Source organism: Panthera leo, chromosome C2 (assembly GCF_018350215.1).
Source record: "Panthera leo isolate Ple1 chromosome C2, P.leo_Ple1_pat1.1, whole genome shotgun sequence".
Classification (NCBI taxonomy): Eukaryota; Metazoa; Chordata; class Mammalia; order Carnivora; family Felidae; genus Panthera; species Panthera leo.
Window position 1 is genome coordinate 140,127,970 of NC_056687.1, and position 20,941 is coordinate 140,148,910.

Below are 20,941 nucleotides of genomic sequence, written 5' to 3' on the forward strand. Positions count from 1 at the left end.
AAGCCCTTTTTAAAATTTCATCTTTCTGGTTCTGAGGCGGTAGATTATGTCCCTCACCAGAATTCCATTATCTGATCATAGAAGGCCCATTATCACATAGGGGTGACTCAGAGAAGAGATAATAAAAAGATGATTAAAACCTGTCAGGTTTTATGAGGACCTCAGGTAGAGGGGCTTGAAGTAAGCTCCTCATTTCATGATGGTTAAAATCATCAGCCTGTCATGGCCGTTCTCCTGTTTTATTTCAGTTTTGCTTCCTCATCTTTTCTACATGGGCACCCAATCAAATGTGCTTGATACGTGTGGGTGATATGGGTCCTTGGTTATGTGTGACCCCATGTAAGACATACAGTGTTTTCTTTTTGTGTGTTTGGAGTTTACATACATAGTATGGTGTTACAGGCCTTGTTTTGTTTCTTAAATGTTTCGGTGTGTAAATCTAGTCCAGTGTTTCTGATGCTGCAGTGATCCCATGATGGGCAGCCCTCCACCCAATATTCTTCTCCTCTTTCCTGGCCTGAACTCAACTCTTTGTAGGATGAGCATGCCTATAGATGTGTGTGAGTTTGGGGGTGTTCCTGGGAATGGAATCCTGGTTGTGTAGAGTCATCAGGTATAGGCAAGATGCTGTGAACCAGTTTGCACCCTAATTAGCAGGAGATGAGGTACTTGTCTCCTTACATTTTTGCTAACACTTGTTCTTTTCTGGCTGCCTAATTTTTGAGTATGAAGTGGTATCACTTTTCCCATTTCTGATTATAAGCGAGGTGGGGCATCTCTTTACGTACTTGTCAGCCATTTGGGCTTCTCCTGTGAATAGTCTACTTTTTAATTGGATTTCTTGTCCTTTCCTTGTTGGTTTGGAAAGCCTAGCTGTATATTCCTCATATGAATCCTGTGACATTTCAGACATTGCAAATATGGCAAAAAATTTCTATCTAATATATCTGGGTTTGGTTGCTAATGTTTTAAGATGTTTGCTGTCTTCCTTTAACTACAAGTGAGAGTGAAAGTTGGGTAAGAGAGGGGAACCTGGCTGGCTCACTTGGAAGAACGTGCAGCTGTTGATCTTGGGTTGTGGGTTCAAGCCCCACATTGGATGTAGAGATTACTAAAAAAAAAAAAACAAAACAACCAAAAACTAAAAAAAAAAAAAAAAAAAAAAATTGGGTAAGAGAGGCTCTTACTGCCTTCCTGTGGAAAGTTCCACAGGGACCTTCAGTTTACTAATTTATCCCCATGCCTATGTGCAGTCTTAAGTAAATGTGTCTACCAGATGTCAGCTAAAGCCCCCTCCTCAGAGCTAGGTGAAATTGCTTTAAAAAAACTCCTCTCTCAATTTTTTGAAACCAGATAAAGTAAGACTCAGAATTCTATGAATTGTTGAATAATTATATTATCAAGATCCTCTTTGCTTTGGGGCTCTCCTGCTTCATGGCAACACGGTATGTTGAATGTCCCTTTTTATTTGTTTCCACAAGAAATTTGTCTTACTGTACATTTGTCAACTTCAAGTCGATTATCCGGCGTTGAGGGAGTGATAGTGGCGGTGTCACATCTTGAAAGTTAAGTGCCTCTGTTACTTTGTTTCCTTGTCCTTTCCCCACACTTCCTCTCCCAACCTCTGTTGCTGTAAATTCTTTTCCTTCTGTTGTGCAGAGCAGTTTGGCTCTCCCCAAACTTAACTGCTTACACCCTGAAATGTTAGCAAAACAAAAATTTCCACCTGCCAGCTAGGCTATAAATAGGTCCTGTAAAGAGAAATTAGTCTTCAATACTGTAACACCAACAAGTGGTTTTGCAACAGATAAACCTAATGATAGGTGAGGTAGCCTTTCTTCAACAGGCACAATTTTTTGGCATTAGGGCAGGTGAGCCTTTTGGGGAGGGGAATGGTAAACATTTCCAGAGTGGAGTTGCCATTTCTTTTTCTTCAGGGCCTAAAAGTTTGTTTAGTGCAGCTTGTAAAAACAACATGGATCTTGGGACCCTATGTGCTCTGACATTTGCCAACTGTTAAATGTTGGAGAAGTTGCTTATTCACACTGAGCATCCTTTCTCCCATTGTCAGACGAAACTAATACCTACTTTACAGGTTTGTTTGGAGGGTTAGAGGTAATGTAGAGGGACTAATATGATTCCTGGCACAGAGTAGGTGTTCATTACAAAGTGGGCCGTAACTACGCACTCCAGTGTGACAGTGAAGGAGTCTGGACAACAGCACAAACTGGTACGTCCTTTGGGATGGCTGCTGGGACTCTTGAGTGCCAGGTAACTGAGGAGTGGTGCTTTTGTCAGAGTGCTGGGGAAAATGAAAGTGAATTTTCTAAAATGTTCAATTGGATTCTCACAAGCTTACTTACCAATGAATGATCCTTTGTGGTCTTGGGTTCTTTATCTTATCATATAATTTATTGTTACAAAGATTCTATTTGGCTTTCACTTTAGGTAGTGCTCAAGACATTCTAAAAGCTCTGTTAGGGGCGCCTGGGTGGCTCAGTCGGTTGAGTCTCTGACTTCGGCTCAGGTCATGATCTCACGGTCCGTGAGTTCGAGCCCCGCGTCAGGCTCTGTGCTGACCACTCAGAGCCTGGAGCCTGTTTCGGATTCTGTGTCTCCCTCTCTCTGACCTTCCCCCGTTCATGCTCTGTCTCTCTCTGTCTCAAAAATAAATAAACGTTAAAAAAAAATTAAAAAAAAAATAAAAGCTCGTTAAAGGTTAAACATGCCTACAGGAAAAATCATAAAATCCTTAGAATTCAGAGATACCTGAATATCTGTAACAAATAAGATTGCAGTATCCTTCTAGGACTCAGGGTAAAACTGATGAGTAAACTTTCTTCTTTCTTTCTTTCTTGCTTTCTTGCTTTCTTTCTTCCCTCCTTCTTTTCTTTCTTCCTTCCTTCCTTTTTTAAATATTTATTTTGAGAGAGAGAGAGAGCACTCAAGTGGGGGAAGGGCAGAGAGAGAGAGAGAGAGAGAGAGAGAGAGAGAGCAGGAGGGAGAATCCCAAGCAGGCTCCACGCTCAGTGCTTAACCTGCTGTGGGGCTCAGTTTCACACCTGGGAGATCATGACTTGAGCTGATATCAAGAGTTGGACGCTTAACCAACTGAGCCACCCAGGTGCCCTGAGGAGTGTTTTTCAAATCTCCATGTCCTTTGGGATTTGTGGGCATAAGAATATTCAAATTTGCTAAACTTGAAGGTTTATTCTATATGCATTTGCCTCCCTCATTGCTATTAGTGTTATATGCAAGAAAGTTAAAAGAAAATAGAGGATATTATCAGTCTGTCTTGAAACTGAAGAAGAGTATTCATTGCAACTTCATCTGAGTGACGTTCTATATGAAAAAAATTAAAAATTCCATTGGCTTCTATAAAATTTTCAGCTAGATATTTATTTTAAAAGTTTATTTATTTATTTTGATAGAAAGTGTGTGTACTTGTGCGCATCCGCGAGCAGGGGAGGGGCAGAAGGAGAGGGAGAGAGAGAATTCCAAGCAGGCTCCATGCTCAGCACAGAGTCTGATGTGGGGCTCAATTGCACAACCGTGAGATCATGATCTGAGCTGAAATCAAGAGTTGGTTGCTGAACTGACTGAGCTCTCCGGGTGCCCCTCAGCTAGATATTTATACAGAAGAAAATTTGCCCTTGAAATGAGCCACCTGTAAAACAAACAAACAAACAAAAAAAACCAACAACAACTGATAGAGTGTAATGAGAAGAGCAGTCTCTACACGTTTTTCAACCTCTGTAAGAAAATAGAGCCAAGTAGACAATTTATGCGCCAGTTCGTATTAAATTAAAAGCCTCTATACACACAAGTTCATGATATAGTGAAATACAGCTTCAATTTGTTGGTTGAGCTTCATGATTTTCTTTGGAACTTGAAAGGCTATGCTGTTTCTCCAGATAATCAGAACTCATTGGCTGGAGGCACCCGTGTCAGATCACTGACGATCCTCTAAGCTCCATTTATCTTTCCAGGGCCAGGATGACTTCTTCTACCCCATTCACCACCTCGTCTACCACCCTGGGCTCTGCCCAGCTGTTGGAGCGGACACTACTGTTCCCCACTTGGGGGATTGCTTTTGCTCCTCCAGCATGAGAGACCACAGGACCTGCTCTGTGGCCAGGCATATACAGTGCAGAAGGAGAGGGGTGTCAGTGCCAATTTTGATAATGGGAGATGAGTACCAGTAGATCATTTCTTATTTCCCCACTCTCAGATGAACTGTCCTGAGATCCCGTAGTTCATCTGCCCCCTTAGAAACTAGTCTTGCACGACTGAGTATTCTGTTGTGCTTGGTGTGGCCAGCGCAGCAATGCGCCCGTGTATTTACTCTCTTCCCTACCCTGCCTCATGCTTTTTCTTCTCCACTCTTGTTTCCTGGGGGGCTACGATCTCTAATAGAACTGTAGCACATAAACTCTGCTTTCTGGGGAACTAGCTAACACAGCTTTCTTAATATAAAATTCAGGCAATGCCATTTTACCAACAGACTTCACTTACTCATCTGTATATGGTGTAAATGGATTCTGCCCTTCGAGACATAGAACATTTTTTGTTAGGTAGCCCATGTATTTTCAGAGATACACACTCAAAGGATATCTGTAACACTTGACATTTCAGTAGTTTTACTGACTTTTGCTTTGGTTCGAATAACATTTAATGAGTCAGATCTTGTGTACATGAACCCAATGACAATTCCACTTATTTACAAAGCTATCATGCCCCAAGAAGCTAAATATGAAACCAGAATGATCTGTCATCTTGAGGTAGGGAAGCAAACTAACGTCGTACTCTGTCTTCTCTTCTTTCTGGATTATTAGAATGCTCCAGGTTTTTGACATGACACCAGCTCCATAGCCCAAATCAAACTATTAGATATCACATTAATATCACTATTAGATATCACATTAGCTTTGCCTGTGTAAAGGGGTTAAGAGCTGAACCTAGCTGGAATATATATGTAAAGAACTCCCCAAAAGAAAAGGAATAAAGTAATTTTTGGGGGGAGGGAAATGTGTTCACTAGGGTGGAGTTGAAAGGTACATAATGTAGAAAAGAGAGAAATATAAGAGGTATACAGTCATTTGAATAGAGCTGGTGGGACTCAGGAAATGGTACTCTGAACTGATCTAGCCCAGGGAAATAATAAATGCTTGCTCCATCTTACCTGGACTGGCCTCCTTCATGAGCCAGCTAGGATATAATCAGACACTTTGTTTGGAAACTATTTATTTGGTTTATGTCCTGGCCAAATTGTGCTGAGCTTCCTCTGTGTTAAGGAGACTCCATTGTCCTACTGAAAATGGATGTACTTTAAGTCTTAACTATTGGTGTGAACATTTTGCTGCTTTTGCTTCCTTGCTGTTCCTTCCCACTTTTTATAGTAGCAAGACAGAATTTTCTTTGAGGCATCATCCTTGACCCAGCTGTCAGTCCAAAGTGTAGACAGGACTGATTATCTTTTCCCCCACCCACTTCCAGGATTTTAGAGGACAAAGCTAATTAGCATATATGTCCTCCTGAGCACAGTGATTGGCTCAGGAACGGCATTTGATTGGATTTGGGACAATGAGGGTCAGGCTCAGGATTTTTACTGGAACTGCTGGGAAAAGAAACACTATTTCTGTTGGTTTGAAGATTTATGGCTAATCTTGGAGGTAATGCAGGCCACCATAAGATAAAAGTCTGTGTGAGCAGGAAATCTACATGGGGGATATTTCTATAGAGGAAAATCTACACAGAGATACGAAAAGGGGTATCTCCTGACAATACTGATTGAGCACTCAGATCCAGCCATGCCTGAAGCCTGAAGTTTTCAGATACAGTAAATAAATTCCATTTATGCTTAAGTCAGTTTGATTTAGCTTTTTGTTACTCATCATAGAAATAGTCCTAATTAACATGTGTTCAGAGTAATGGGGAGAGAGACCTATGTTGATAGCTGAGATTAGTATAATTCCATTAATAATATTTTGGAACATTTTGAGGTAAGATGAATATAGTCCTTGAGCTGCAAAAATTTATTTCTTCCCTCCTTACAGCATCTTTGTGGCCCCTTCAGAAAAGGCACTCCCCCATCTTCTCCCTCCTACCTCCATGCCCTCCTCCCAAGGAAATCTGTTTTTTCTAGTAGGTGTTTATGAAGTAAATGCCCTTATATCCCTGTTTTCCTCCCTTTGGAAGCAGCTGAGGTGAGAAGAGCAGGCAACCCTGTGTCTATTTAGAAAATAATATTTAAAGAAAGAGACAGGCACGTATATCGTTGTAAGCTTTTTCTTTTTTTCTTTTTTAGAATTGAAGCTTATGAGTTTATCTATGCCCACTATATTCATAATTACAATTTAATATCTGCATACAAAAGCTATGTAAAAATTCATTTTTCCCAAATATACAAATTTTCTTTTTGGATAGTTTAAAACATTTTGATCACAGATTTTAACAGAGTTTTAGGCTGAAAAAAATATTACCAACCTAGCAATATCACTTAACACTGTTTGCAAAACACATTATCTTCCAATGACTGTAAATCTTTTCCTATTCTGTAGCATTTTTCTGATTCTCAGGGCATGAAAACATTATGGGGGGGGGCAGGAAATGTGTTTTCTCTGGAGAAAGCATAGAGAAATAACTTGGCCGTGTAACCAAATGAAAAATGCCAAGTTAATTAGGAAGAACCAAAATAAAGGAGTAATGTCAGTTCATTTATGCCCTTACATCTTTTATATCAATAATACCTGTGTAATTAAATAAAGTGTCTTTTGTCTTACTTTGTGCTCCGTAATTTACATGAGTATTGTCTGCATCCTGAGGAGGACAGATTTATATTTGATTGTCTTGTGCATAAGGTGGGTCAGCTTTAACTGTGCAACAGAAAGCCACAAACAGCGTTTTACCTGCACGATATTGCTCTTGAAGGCGGCATTAATTAATGTGGAAACACACTAGAAATGCACACTTTTTGCGTTTGCAAACATTTATACAGCACAGTAAAAATTCTGTGATAAGGCCAAACCTTTTTTCCCCCTAGTCTGGTTTTTTTTTTGTGTGTGTGTTTTTAATGTTTTTTTTTTTTTTTTTTTAAAGATTAAAGTAAAATGTTTCAATTGTAAAAAATACACACCGGGCAAATCCTTACCTGGATAATAAATATCTACATCACAGTACAATAAAATTTCTTCTCTATAAAATTTAAATATGGATTATAGTCTATCACTATCAAAAGAAACACTATGCTAATATTTCCATATTATTAAAATAACAGGAAAAATTACAAGCTTATTTTAGAACCTGATGCCGTAGCTGTTGGAAAGGGCAAAGAGATTCAAATGTCTGTAAGCACTCTCCTTCTGGAGAATAACTGCGGCTTGGTTATTCACTTAAATTCCGTTTGTGAAAAAGGTTTAGCCTTACAAACGCTGGCTACATTTCAAAAACCATAAGACCGATTTCATAATTTATGACTCATGCATCAGAAGGTCAATATGACACGAATAGGTTAGAGTTCCATAGAAGAAAAGTGTATCACTGACAATGACATGCTTTGAGGGTGCTCAGCAGTTCCATGGAGGCTGAGTCTGTTGGGGGCTTAGTGTGGTGGAGGGGCCAAGACTTAGGCACCTGTCCACAGAAGAGCAATTGAGAATGGCGTTGCTGGAGCAGAGCCGAGCCTGGCGGTCCACTCCGATGACTGACGACCGCACTGCCAACGGAAGAGGTGTCGTGTAGGGCACGGGTGAAGGGGGGTATCACTGGGCTGAGGCATCAACACGGCAAGCACGTCATTGAGGACCGAGGCTCATTTGACTAGAAAAAGCTCTGAGGCAGCACGTAGTGTGTTCAGCAGAATCATAAAGAAGAAAAGATCTTATTTTTTTTTTTCACTATTTCTGGAAATACTGCACATCTAAATTGAAGAGTAAAGTACACTTGAGGATTACAAACACACACACACGACCACCCACCCACACACACACCCCACACCACTCATCCCCCGAAATTAAATGATTCATAAATAAGAATCCCAGTTATACAGATGTGTTCTCCTTCACTGGGATGTCTCCCCTCCGTGAGGGGTTTCAATCAGGTTCACACTTGATTTGAAAGCCCGGACAATATAAGAAAAAATGTTTAAAAAAAAATCCAGAGTAAATCCCTCCTGATTGAGTTTTATGAGATGGAGTCTTGAGATGCACTAAGTACCTCAACCAGTTACAGAAGAAATGAATCATTTTGACCCCAGGGTCATGATCCTTAGAGTCCTTACAGCCTTTCCCTTCAAACTGAAGTACTTTAAGGAGCGTCCTGCTCAACACAAAGTATTCAGCCTTCAACAAGAGTTTCAAATCAGTAGTTTGCCTTTTTAAGGCAATCATTTTAGGAACTGAGGATCAAACATAAATTTACTTGGAGCTAGCTGGATTACTGTAGATACACTGTCCCATTTGGCCAATGCCCAGCCATGGTTAATCCCCAAAGCATTCAGATTTAGCCTTAGATCTGGCTCTGTACTTGTATTTGAGTCTGGGTGTATCTCATATACTTCAGAATCTCTGTCAAACAAATTGAGGAAGCTGTCCCCAGAGGGCTTGATGCCCAAGGGGTCTGTGAACCCTCCAGTACCCTTCCTATTTGCCTTCCTCCCATTCCCTTCTGAGAGAAAACTTGCCCCTCACCACAGAGCTTCTCAGAGTTACCCTGGAGCATAGAAGGTGATTCAGCAGTGTTTCAAAGAGTACTTCTCCAAGGAGAGTCAACAGAGGGAGCTGAATTGCTAACAAAGCAAGGGCTTCGGGAGGCTGGCTAGCGACTGGCTTAGAGAAAACAAAACAAAACAAAACAAAACAGTCTGTAGATAAAGACAAACTTTATCCTCCCCTACTTCCTTTCTTTGCTTAGCTAGTTCCATAGTGATAGTCTTGTTTCCTCTTCCTGGGAAGCCAGTAGCTTTCACACATTAAACATATATTTTTCCTTCCAGATTATTCCCAGTCACACTAAGGTTTTTCAGTGCTGCTCCTCTCCTTTTTCCAAGGCCATCCGGCTTTTCTCTACATACTTGATGAGTAGTATGTCAAATTTGTATTTTGACTCAATACCAAATATGCATTCCCTAACTGTTAAAGGGCCATAATTTCTAATAAAGCTAAAAATTTGAATTATGAAAGAAACCATCAAAAAGGAATAGATTTTCCCCCCAGAAATCAGTACACTAGTAAGGATGGGAAGGATTTTAAAGTTCATGACTTTCTCTCAGCTGAGAAAACCAAGACCCAAGGTTACAAAACCACCAGTTTGACAGAGCACAAACTAGAACTCAGGTGTCCTGACTTCTGGGCAAGTTAAAAAAGAATTAGTCCACTTGGTTTTCACAGTGACTTGCATTCCTTTGTTTTTTTAGGTAAATCTCACTGATATGGCTTATTTTCCCCAATATTTCCAGGATAAGGCAGTTCAAGGCAGGTGAAGGAATAGTTTGTGTCTACTATGCCAGTGAAGAACAAGATACATTCAGTTGCCTGGGTACATTCTTTGCCCATTTTTTGAAGTTGAAATGATCAGGGATCACCATGGGTTTTCTGGGCACAACCTACTCCAGCATTTGTCATCAGGGAGGAGGGCTAGGTAGGGAAGGTGAGTGAGGTTCGTGTATGTGGGCTGCAGGTATTTTCTATGAGATATCTGTCAGGGCAATGCTGTAAGAGAGGCAGAGTGGGTCGGTGTCCAGACCAGGCTTTGATCAGTGATAGTCAAGCCTGAGAGAGGGAAAAGGGGACTTGGAAACATTTGTGTGTAGAGCAAAGAGCTTGAGGATCTAAGACCAAAAGGAACCATCAGTACACGAAGAGACTCTCAGAACACTGCACTTCCTTCAACTCAGAATGTACGACACTAATCTTGCCTCAGAATTCCTCCAGAACAAGGCTCAAAATTCAGCTTGTTATCTCTCCTTGATTAGAAGATTTAATCCGTAGGGAAATCTGTTGTCAGCTCAGCAAAGATGCAATCAGGATTAAATAACTTCAGGAGTTTGGGAGATGACAGATCAGATGTCATTGAAAAGTGACAACACTCTGTAAATAGGTTTGATTTCTGTGGAAATTTTCTCTGAGCCTAAACTGTAAAGAAGCCTTCCTTACTATGAGGTAAGACTATGTGAATTTTTGGAAACTGTTGAGTCACTGACATTAGTTAAGTAAAGTTTTCTAATTTCTTTGGGCTCACTGAGGAAAATCGTTTCCCTTGTTGGCCTCAGTCAGTCAAATACCTGCATATCTTTGAGTCACACCCTTGTATAACTTGAATTAAATCATAGGATTATAAAAATTATAGTGAAAGGACAGCTGATTTTTCAGGAACAAATATTCCTATACATTCCACGTTATGCTGCCAGGAGAGAATGAAGGGTGAGGAAAACAGCGTGCTCTTGAATAGATAAAAATAAGTTCAGATCTTTCCCTAGAAAGCTGAAAGCCACATCTAACCAAAGTTGGTCTGTGCCGTGCTAATTTGAGCCCTGCAAAAATCAGGGCTGGATCAAGATGACCATATTATCTTGGTTTTAAGGCTTCATTAGTCTTCTGCCACGCCATTTTGCTTGCTTGAGTCTCTGACCAGGGACAGATGGGAGCTGGTGATGGCTTGGTGCTGGTGAATTAATGATTGTCCCCACCCCACCTCCACAACTGTAAAACCTTCAAAGCATTCACATCAAAGGACTGGAGAACAAAATGCAATAGTTACAAGTACCCGCATTCAAGGGGCAATTTCATCCATGTCTATGCTAAGGACTACCTCCCTTTACCCCCAGTCTCTCCCAACACAAAGAAACAAAGGAACAAACAAAAAAGAGCTAGGCAATGGAATGAAATGACACCCAGTAGTGCTGTAGGAATTATGAGAATGAAGTCAGTCAGTCTAATCCTCGAACACTTCCAAGAACAATGGGGGAAAGAGTTCCGTGGGGCATTCCACCTTCATGTGCAGGAAGCGGCTGGCATGGCAGGCTCCAATCATCCTCAGGTCTGTCACCTTCATCAGGAGCTTTGGCCAAAAGTGTGTCACATGATGTTTTCGGTAATTGATATAGTGTTCAAAGGCCAGCAGGAAACTATCTTGGTATTTTTCTATTCTTTCAACACAGGCGAGCCCTGGGCGGTCTGAGGGGAAGCAAGAAGATGGATGTTAATTCAGAAATGGAAAGGAGAAGGTTTGCTTTGTCCATTTCAAGCCCTTTAGTGTGAGGGGGACAGATCTGGGGACCTATCAACTCCTCGGAATGAGCATGGATATAACATGAACTCTGGGGCATTAAGAACCAATGGTACCAGGGAAGTGTCATAATTTACATAAAAGGAGTCGATGCTTTGTTCAGATAAATATCTCTGGGTTAGCCACATCACCTCCTTGGTTGGAAATGGCTATGCCTCCCTCATAGGAGAAGCCTCACCTACAGAGTTGAAATATTGTGCATAATAAGGGAAAGATTTTGAGTTTCCACTGACTTCCTGGCAGAGAGGGGAAGACAAGCATGGACATGCAGAGAAGGGGAGATGTGAGAAGAGATTGGAAACATTGCAGGAGGCCTGAATGCCAAAGGAAGAGTGTCAGATAATAAATTCTCATGAAGACAAAGAAGTACAATCTCCAATTTTAGTTGTTTACCTCCTGTAATGAAGCACTCCTTCCCTTTTCTAATACAGTTAATAAAACTGCTACCTGTAGCAGCCTTGTGTTGGGGTGTTTTGGGGAATTAAATGGAAAGAAAAGAAGCTAGCATTGCCCCGTGCGGAGTAAGGAAGAATTACATTGGGAAGTTGGAGCTAGAGGAGACCATGACCATGTAATGACCAAGAAATCTTCCCAAGTCTTGGGAGGACTGCTGGCCTTCCATAATATGTGGGGAAGGGACTCAAGGCAATTTCACACAAAAGATAAAGGGATGTCATGAGAAGGCTAGATGACTGGGGAACATCCAGGCTACAAACACTTAGGTTACAAAAGTGGGTACAGAGGGAATGCACCTTAACATACTAAAGGCCATGTATGACAAGCCCACAGCTAACATCATATTCAACAGTGAAAGGCTTAAAGCTTTTCCTCTAAGATCAGGAACAAGCAAGGATTCCCACCCTTACCTCTATATTCCACATGGTATTGGAAGTTCTAGTCAGAACAAGTAAGCAAGAAAAAGAGATAAAAGGCATCCAAACTGGAAAGGAAAAAGTAAAACTGTCGCTATTTGCAGATGACATGATATTATATAGAGAAAACCAAGACTTCACCAAAAAACTGTTAGAATTATAAATAAATTCAGTAAAGTTGCAGGATACAAGATCAATACACAAAAATCTGTTTTCTTTCTATAAGCTAATAATGAATTATCAGGAAGAGAAATGAAGGAACACAATCCCATTTACAATAGCGTCAAAAAGAATGAAATACATAGCAATAAAGTTAACCAGGGAAGTAAAATACCTATACTGTGAATACTGTAAGACATCGATAAAAGAAATGGAAGGAGACACAAATAAATGGAAAGATATTCTGTATGCATGGATTGGAATAATTAATATTGTTAAAATGTCCATACTACCCAAAGCTGTCTATAGATTCAGTGCAATCCCTATCAAAATTTCAATGCCATTTTTCAATTCCTATTTCACAGAAATAGGACAAACAATCCTAAAATTTGTATGGAGACACAAAAGACCCAGAAAAACCAAAGCATTGTTGAGAAAAAAGAACAAAGCTTGAGGCATCATGCTGTCTGATTTCAAACTATATTACAAAGCTATAGTAATCAAAACAGTATGGTATTGGTATAAAAACAGACACAAAGTTCAATGGAATGGAATAGATAGCCCAGAAATACACTCATTAATATATGGCCAACTAATTTATGACAAAGGAACCAAGAATACACAGTGAAGAAAGCATAGTCTCTTTAGTAAGTGAGTAAGAAGTAAGTAAGAAGAGTAGATAGCCATAAGCAAAAGAATGAAACTAGACTCCTATCTTACACCGTATACAAAAATTAACTCAAAACAGAATAAAGACTTGAATGTAAGACCTAAAATGATAAAATTCCTGGAGGAAAACATAGATGGTAAGCTGCTTTACATTAGTCTTGGTGATGATTTTTTTGGATCTGACTCCAACAGCAAAGGCAACAAAAGCAAAAATAAAGTGGGACTACATCAAATGAAAAACCTGCAGAGCAAAGGAAACCATCAACAAAATGAAAAGGAACCTATGGAATGGGAGAAAGTATTTTCAAACCATATATATGATAAGGGGTTAATATCCAAAATATAAAAAGAACCCCTACAACTCAATAGCAAAAAAACCCCACAATTGATTAAAAACTGGGCAGAGGATCTGAAGAGACATTTTTCTGAAGAAGACATACAGATGGCCAACAGGCAAATCTAAAGTTGTTCAAGATCACTAATCATCAGGGAAATGCAAATCAAAATTTCAATGAGATATCACTTCACACCTGTTAGAATAGCCATTTATCAAAAAGACGAGAGATAACAAATGTGCACTGTTGCTAGGAAAGCAAATTGGTGCAGCCAGTCTGGACAACAGTATGGAGTTTCCTCAAAAAAAAAAAAAAAAATTAAAAATAGAATTACCATATGATCCAGTAATTCCACTACTGGGTATTTATCCAAAGAAAACAAAGCACGAACTTGGAAAGATATATGTACCTCATGTTCATTGTAGCATTATTTACAATAGCCAAGATATGGAAAGAACCTAAGTGTCCATTGGTGGACAAATGGATATAAAAGATGTGATATAGATATAGATATAGGTATAGACATAGATATAGCTATAGCTATATCTATCTATCTATCTATCTATCTATCTATATCTCACATCTAATGGAATACTATTCAGCCATAAAAAATGAATGAAATCTTGCCATTTGCAACAACATTGATGGACCCTGAGGACATTATGGTAAGGGAAGTAAGTTAGAGAAAGACAAATACTGTATCATCTTATATGTGAAGTCTAAAAACAAACAAACAAACAAAACCAAGCTCGTAGAAACAGCACAGATTGGAGGTTGCCAGAGGGTGTGGGCTGGGCTGGGCTTAATGGGTGAAGGGAGTCTAAACGTACAAACTTCTAGTTATAAGTCATGGAAGTGTAATGTACAGTATGATGACTATAGTTAATGATACTCTATTGCATACTTAAAAGTTGCTTAGAGAGTAGATCTTAAAAGTCCTAATCACAGGAGAGGGGTGCCTGAATAGTTCAGTCAGTTGAGTGTCCAACTATTGACTTTGGCTCAGGTCATGATCTCACAGTTCATGGGATCGAGCCCCATGTTGGGCCCTGTGCTGTTGGTATGGAGCCTACTTGCTATTCTTTCTCTTCCTCTATCTCTGCCCCTTTCCTGCTCACACACACTCCCTCTCTCTCAAAATAAATAAATAATCTTAAAAAAAACTATTAAAAAAAAAGCCTTCCACAGTAGAAAAAATTTTGTAACCATATATGGGGACAGATGTTATCCAGACTTATTGTGATCATTTGGCAATGTATACAAAGATCAAATCATTCTGTTGTACATCTGAAACTAGTACAATGTTGTATGTCAATTATAACTCAATAAAAAATGTTAAAAAATAATTTATAAACCAGGATGGATTCCTCATATAGCTCCAGGGAGCCCTACCGCCCTGCTGCCCAGTTCTTTCCAGTTTTCTCTTTGTGGCTCCGATCGAGTAAGTTCACACTTTAAGTGTCCAGTTATTGAAGTATTTGTATTAGTAAAAATCAAAACAGGATTCTGGTTAATCTGCAAGGAAGGCTCAGCACTAGTGTCTCAATCCACTTCTGTGTTTAAACAAAATACATGGGCTTTTGGAATCCCCTATTTGGCTTGAAATGCAATTTGTGCATTTTTATTTTGTGTCTTTTGTATATGATGATGCTGCTTTGTGGATCTCCTCAATCCCTCTCTCTCTCTCTCTCTCTCTCTCTCTCTCTCTCACCCCTGTCTTCTCTCTTTCTTTGAGTATGCCAGAAGAATTCTCCACAGGATCCTTTACCTTTTGATCCAAGTAGAAAAGCAACATAATACTGCTCTGGATGTACTCCTTCAAAGGGAAAAAAATAACCCGGGTTTTGTGGCCTTAAAATTCTGTCCTTTGATAAGAGATAAAGATAAGGTGGTCATGTAATTGACACAGAGAAGATGAATGGACATTTTGATCATGTTCAAGTGGTATTAAGCATGTTCTTGAAGGAATATTTTAAAGGTCAAAGAGTGTCTTTAACTCTTTAAGACAGAATTTCTCAAAGCTGTGTCCTTGGGATCATGTCCATTTGAGCTCTCCGCTCATCACTGCAGGACCAAAGAACTTAGTGGTAGCAGCTCTTGGAGAAGGCTTTGTGGAAAAGCCCTAAGATACTGTGTCATTGTAATGCCAGACAAAACAATGGGGCTTAGAAGACAATACTGAGGACGGCCGGAGCCGTGGAGCACAGATATGTAGCTATCATTTGCCAACTGGAATGTGTCTTGTAATATTTTTCTGGTGTTGGCAGTATTAATGAAAAGTTCCCAGGCCATTAGGGTGGAGAAGATTTTTAAAAGGTTTTTAAGTATGTCACGTGGCTCTCCAGCAGTGACAGCATCATCAGAATCAGAGGATGGGGAAGAATCGCCCAGTTAAGTGTTTGACAGGGTTTGGTATCACAATTTTTGCCTTCTCAAATACTCCCTTTATTTACTTTACTGAGATTATTTGTTTAACAATCTGTTAAAATTAACTCACTACAGGGGAAACATATTATTCAGTAAATAAAAATCCATTTGCCGTACTTAGAAGATAGCCGTAAAAACAGAGTGTGTGACAGAAACCTTTATTAAACTTATTTATTAATTATTTTTGTAATGTTTATTTATTTTTGAGAGAGACAGAGCATGAGCAGGGGAGGGGCAGAGAGAGAGGGAGACACAGAATCCGAAGCAGGCTCCAGGTTTTGAGCTGTCAGTGGAGGTGCCCCACCTTTATTAAACTTTAGCTAAAGATTCTTGCCGAAGACTGAGATCCGCTCTGTTATACAGGGAGGTCAGTAAGTGTTAGGCATTCGGGATAGACTGGCACCAAAATGAATCTCTCTCCTTGCCTTATTTAGAAGGAGATATAACTAGAAAGAAAACTGTAAAAGAAATAGCTTTCTCACTATGTGGCTCAATGTTATTTAAAATTCTTTGTACCACTACAATTTCACTAACAATTACCTTGAATCCCCCTCCAGAATATAATTCCCACTTATTTAGTTCAATTTCCTTATTGTAAGGGACACTGAAACCCAAAGGAAAGGGGTTACCCATTTTCTTTCTTTAAAAAAATTTTTTTTGTTGATTTATTTTGAGAGAGAGAGGGAGAGAGAGAGAGAGAGAGGGAGCATCTGCGAGCAAGTGGGGGAGGGAAAGAGAGAGAGGGAGAGAGAAAGAATCCCAAGCAGGCTCTGAACTGTCAGTATGGAGCTCAGTGTGGGGCTCGACTCACAAACCTCGAGATCATGAGTCAAAATCAAGAGTCGGATGCTTAACTGACTGAGACACCCAGGTGCCCCATCCATTTTATTTCTTTAGGACAAAGGGCCTGGGCTTCTCACTGGCTGTTGACTAGAGACTTCCCTCAGCTCCGAGAGGCCACAAGCAGGTCCCTGTCATGTGAGCTTTCCCAGCATGGCAGCTTACTTCATCTAGGCAGCAAGGAGAGTCTCTAGGGCAAGCCTGTTAGCCAGAGGGAATCTTTTATAACATAATGTAACCGAATTGCATGGGGGTGACAGTGAATTCATTGTATTCTGTTGAAGCAAGTCACAGGTTCTGTGCACACTCAGTGGGAGGGGATTGTACAAGGGTGTAAACATCAGAAGGTGGGGGTCATGGGGGGCACCCTAGAGCTTGTCCACCACAGCATACAGCAGGGTTCGTTATGCTATTCTTTTCTTGTTTTTTTTTTTTAAATGTTTATTTATTTATTTGAGAGAGAGAGAGGCAGAGAGAGAAGGAGACAGAGAATCCCAAGAGGGGCTTGGGAATCCTGATGCGGGGCCTCACAATGAACTGTGAGATCATGACTGGAGCCAAAGTCAAGAGTTGGATGCTTAACCTACTGGCTTAAGCCACCCAGGTGCCCCCATTATGCTATGATATACTTATGTTTATGTTTGAGATTTTCCATAATAAAAAGATTTTTTTAAAAAAAGTCTGCCATACCTAAATTTTCTTGTAGCAAATAAATTTCAAGATAAGCTTCAAAAAAGAAAAAAGGAATTCTACTGAGTTAACTAGGAAGCATGGACTCTATAAAGGGTTCTCATGGTACTTGTGACTGATAATTTACCCATCTATTTAGTCATTTATCCCATAAACATTTTTCAAATTCTACTGAACACTGGCCTAATTGTAATTAGACATATTTCTGTCTTCAAGAAATAAACAGTCCAGAGGGAGATATGGATAAGTTAAGCTGACAGCTGTCGTGCAGTGACCCTCAGCTTAACTGAGGATGCTCTGAAAATGCACAGGGTGCCTCTGAAACTACCTTCTATTTAAAGACTAGCTTCCTTTGAAGAGTTTGCTGTATTTTGCATTTCTTATTTATTATGACATGATCTCTGAAGAAAAAAAAAAGTCTCAGCATTATCATCTACTCTTTGTGGAAGGAGTCTGAGGCCTTGATCATGAGCTCTAGGCAGGTTAGAGCTGGTTGTAGATTCTTTGCTGTTCCTCCCATCTAGAGGTGGGCTCTTGACTCTGGACTGGTGCTGGGCCTTGTTTGGACCAACAGAATGCGGCAGAAGTGATGCTATATGACTTAAACCTGGGACTTAAGACGTCTGCAGTTTCTGCTTTCGTGTGCTTGGAGCTCTCCTTGGAATCCTCTAGCCATGTAGGAGTTCAGCTAGCCTGCCAGTGGAGAGGATGCATGGAGGCCTACAGCTGTGTTTGATGTCTCAGCCCCAAACTCTGCCATCTTGGATGCTTTAAGCCACTAAATTTTCGGGTAATATGCTATATAGCAATAAACTTAAGCTGTAGCTAAGCCATAAACAAATTTTCCTCAACCAGAACTTAATACAGAATGGTGTAGTCACTCATACCCATGCCCTGTGTAATAAACCAGAAGGAGGCAGAGTTGGCCAACTACCATAGGTCAGGCTGGGTAGTGTCTGTTGAAGGTGGATCATCTCATAGAGTCTTTAAAAGGACTCATTCGGGTCCTTCTACTACGCTGGGAGATTGCAGGAAGCATCAGATACCTGACACCCTCCTTCAGTTCCCAGTTCGTTGGCAAATCCCTAATTGCTGAAAGAGAATAAGCTATGATTTTGCAGCTAAAGCAGCGGTGGGGACGGGGGGGGGGGGGGGGGGGGGGGGGGGGGGGATGGACTGGAAACTCATCAAGTGATTTGAATTAGCACCAGATAAGCAAAAGCTCTTTTGTTGCCCAATAATGAGTCTGGGAGTACTCACCTGAAGACATCAGGAGGACAGCCTGAAGGAGAGCTACTTCTGTGTCATCCAGGTTGAAAGAAGACAGTGACATGCCCAGGTCAAAGATGGCGTCCGACACCACCCCAAGACCCCCATTCTTCAGCTGGCCCCGCGTCACTGCCATTTCCCCATTCAAGGTTAAAGTCTCACTTTCTGGGTCATAGCGCACAGCAGCGCGAAGGGACATGATCTCCATGCAGCAGCCTTTGAGGAGGATTATCTGGTCTTCACATGGCAGCTGAAAAAAACCAGCCCACGTCAGCAAGAACAAGTGCACAAATGTCAGTAAGGAATAACATGCAGTATTTTAATAGCAACAGGGACAACATCCTGCGATCAATGTCGCTCCTGCACTCTTTGAGGCTATGGCTTTTCCCTTCCTACTTGGCTGCAGACTTTCAACAACCATTCTTCACACTCCAAATTGGTCACCAACTTTAACCTCAGTAGTTTGCATTTCTTTTGTGATGGATATAGATCTCTAACTGGGATTACGGTCATGTGTGAGATTGTGCTCATAATCCCTTACTCTGGAGGTTTGTATCGTAACACCAATTGATAACTGCTTGAGAACACGGTTTATGTTAAACTTACCTAATTTTCTCATAGTTCTAACAAGCCAACAGCAGACTCTACTCTTTAGCTGGATTTGATTTTTGAAGCAAGTTTGCTCCTTGTAGGTCTCTCAAAATGCACAAAAGGAAAAGGTTGCTTATAGATGCATGTTACCCCTGAGGCCCAGAGATGTAAAAGCTTTGCCCAATTTCTTACTTGACACATCCCCAAAGGCAAGGGAATTAAAAGCAAAAATGAACTAATGGGACCTCATGAAGATAAAAAGCTTCTGCACAGCAAAGGAAGCAACCAACAAAACTAAAAGGCAACCAACGGAATGGGAAAAGATATTTGCAAATGACATATCGGACAAAGGGCTAGTATCCAAAATCTATAAAGAGCTCACCAAACTCCACACCCAAAAAACAAGTAACCCAGTGAAGAAATGGGCAGAAGACATGAATAGACACTTCTCTAAAGAAGACATCCGGATGGCCAACAGGCACACGAAAAGATGCTCAATGTCGCTCCTCATCAGGGAAATACAAATCAAAACCACACTCAGATATCACCTCACGCCAGTCAGAGTGGCCAAAATGAGCAAATCAGGAGACTATAGATGCTGGAGAGGATGTGGAGAAACGGGAACCCTCTTGCACCGTTGGTGGGAATGCAAATTGGTGCAGCCACTCTGGAAAACAGTGTGGAGGTTCCTCAGAAAATTAAAAATAGACCTACCCTATGACCCAGCAATAGCACTGCTAGGAATTTACCCGAGGGATACAGGAGTATTGATGCATAGGGGCACTTGTACCCCAATGTTTATAGCAGCACTCTCAACAATAGCCAAATTATGGAAAGAGCCTAAATGTCCATCAACTGATGAATGGGTAAAGAAATTGTGGTTTATATACACAATGGAGTACTACGTGGCAATGAGAAAGAATGAAATATGGCCCTTTGTAGCAACATGGAAGGAACTAGAGAGTGTTATGCTAAGTGAAATAAGCCATACAGAGAAAGACAGATACCATATTGTTTCACTCTTATGTGGATCCTGAGAAATTTAACAGAAACCCATGGGGTAGGGGAAGGAAAAAAAAAAAGAGGTTAGAGTGGAAGAGAGACAAAGCATAAGAGACTCTTAAAAACTGAGAACAAACTGAGGGCTGATGGGGGGTTGGAGGGAGGGGAGGGTGGGTGATGGGTATTGAGGAGGGCACCTTTTGGGATGAGCACTGGGTGTTGTATGGAAACCATTTTGACAATAAACTTCATATATTGAAAGAAAAAAGTTTTGCCCAAAGTCACCCAGTGAATTAGGGGTAGAGGTGGAACTAGAATTCAGACCTCATGGCTCCCAGGGTTGTATTCTCAGTACCTCAGGCACTGGAGTTACTCCACACACTGGAGTTCCCTGCCAGTTCTGTAATCTCATTTTAAGCATATTTGGTTGTCTTGTTAATTAGGATTTGTGATGATGTGATAGCATTTATAACAAACTTAAAAAGAAAAAGAACTTTGTTAGCAAAATAACAAAAAATCAGAATTTTACTTTCTGGCAGGAGAGAATGTTGAATTAAAAGCCACCATCAAAGTAGCTTGAAAGGCTATTAGTTAATGGATATTTTTGATGCACTGGGCATCATGCTAAGATTGACAGGTGTCATCTTATTTAATCGTCACAGCAATACCGTGAAGTGAATATTCTAATTTCAATTTCATTCATAAAAGTGGAAATCCAGGCACTGAGAGGTTGAGTAACATGCGAAGGGGTCACATGAGTATTTTGTGGGTGAGGCTAGGGCTTGAAGCTAGATCTTTCAGAAT

General features: G+C 40.5%; 1 protein-coding gene and 1 long non-coding RNA gene across 5 annotated transcripts in view; one reads left to right on the forward strand and one right to left on the reverse strand.

The window, feature by feature from the left end:
* The window catches only part of LOC122198609, a 53,415-nt gene extending 44,302 nt beyond the window's left edge, over positions 1 to 9,113 (forward strand). The window contains exon 3 of the long non-coding RNA XR_006193055.1: positions 8,993 to 9,113. This is a non-coding gene — a long non-coding RNA (uncharacterized LOC122198609). The remainder of the gene's footprint in view (positions 1 to 8,992) is intronic.
* THRB (thyroid hormone receptor beta) overlaps positions 6,324 to 20,941 on the reverse strand; it is a 336,813-nt gene continuing 322,195 nt past the window's right edge. For 3 of the 4 annotated variants that reach the window (XM_042903309.1, XM_042903311.1, XM_042903308.1), the window contains 2 exons: positions 18,536 to 18,794; positions 6,324 to 11,171 (listed from right to left, as the gene is read on the reverse strand). In XM_042903309.1, coding sequence (XP_042759243.1) covers positions 10,930 to 11,171; positions 18,536 to 18,794 — 501 coding nt within the window. In that variant the 3' untranslated portion in view covers positions 6,324 to 10,929. Of the gene's footprint in view, positions 11,172 to 16,108; positions 16,204 to 18,535; positions 18,795 to 20,941 lie in introns of those variants that run through there. The other variant, XM_042903310.1, reaches the window with a different exon arrangement.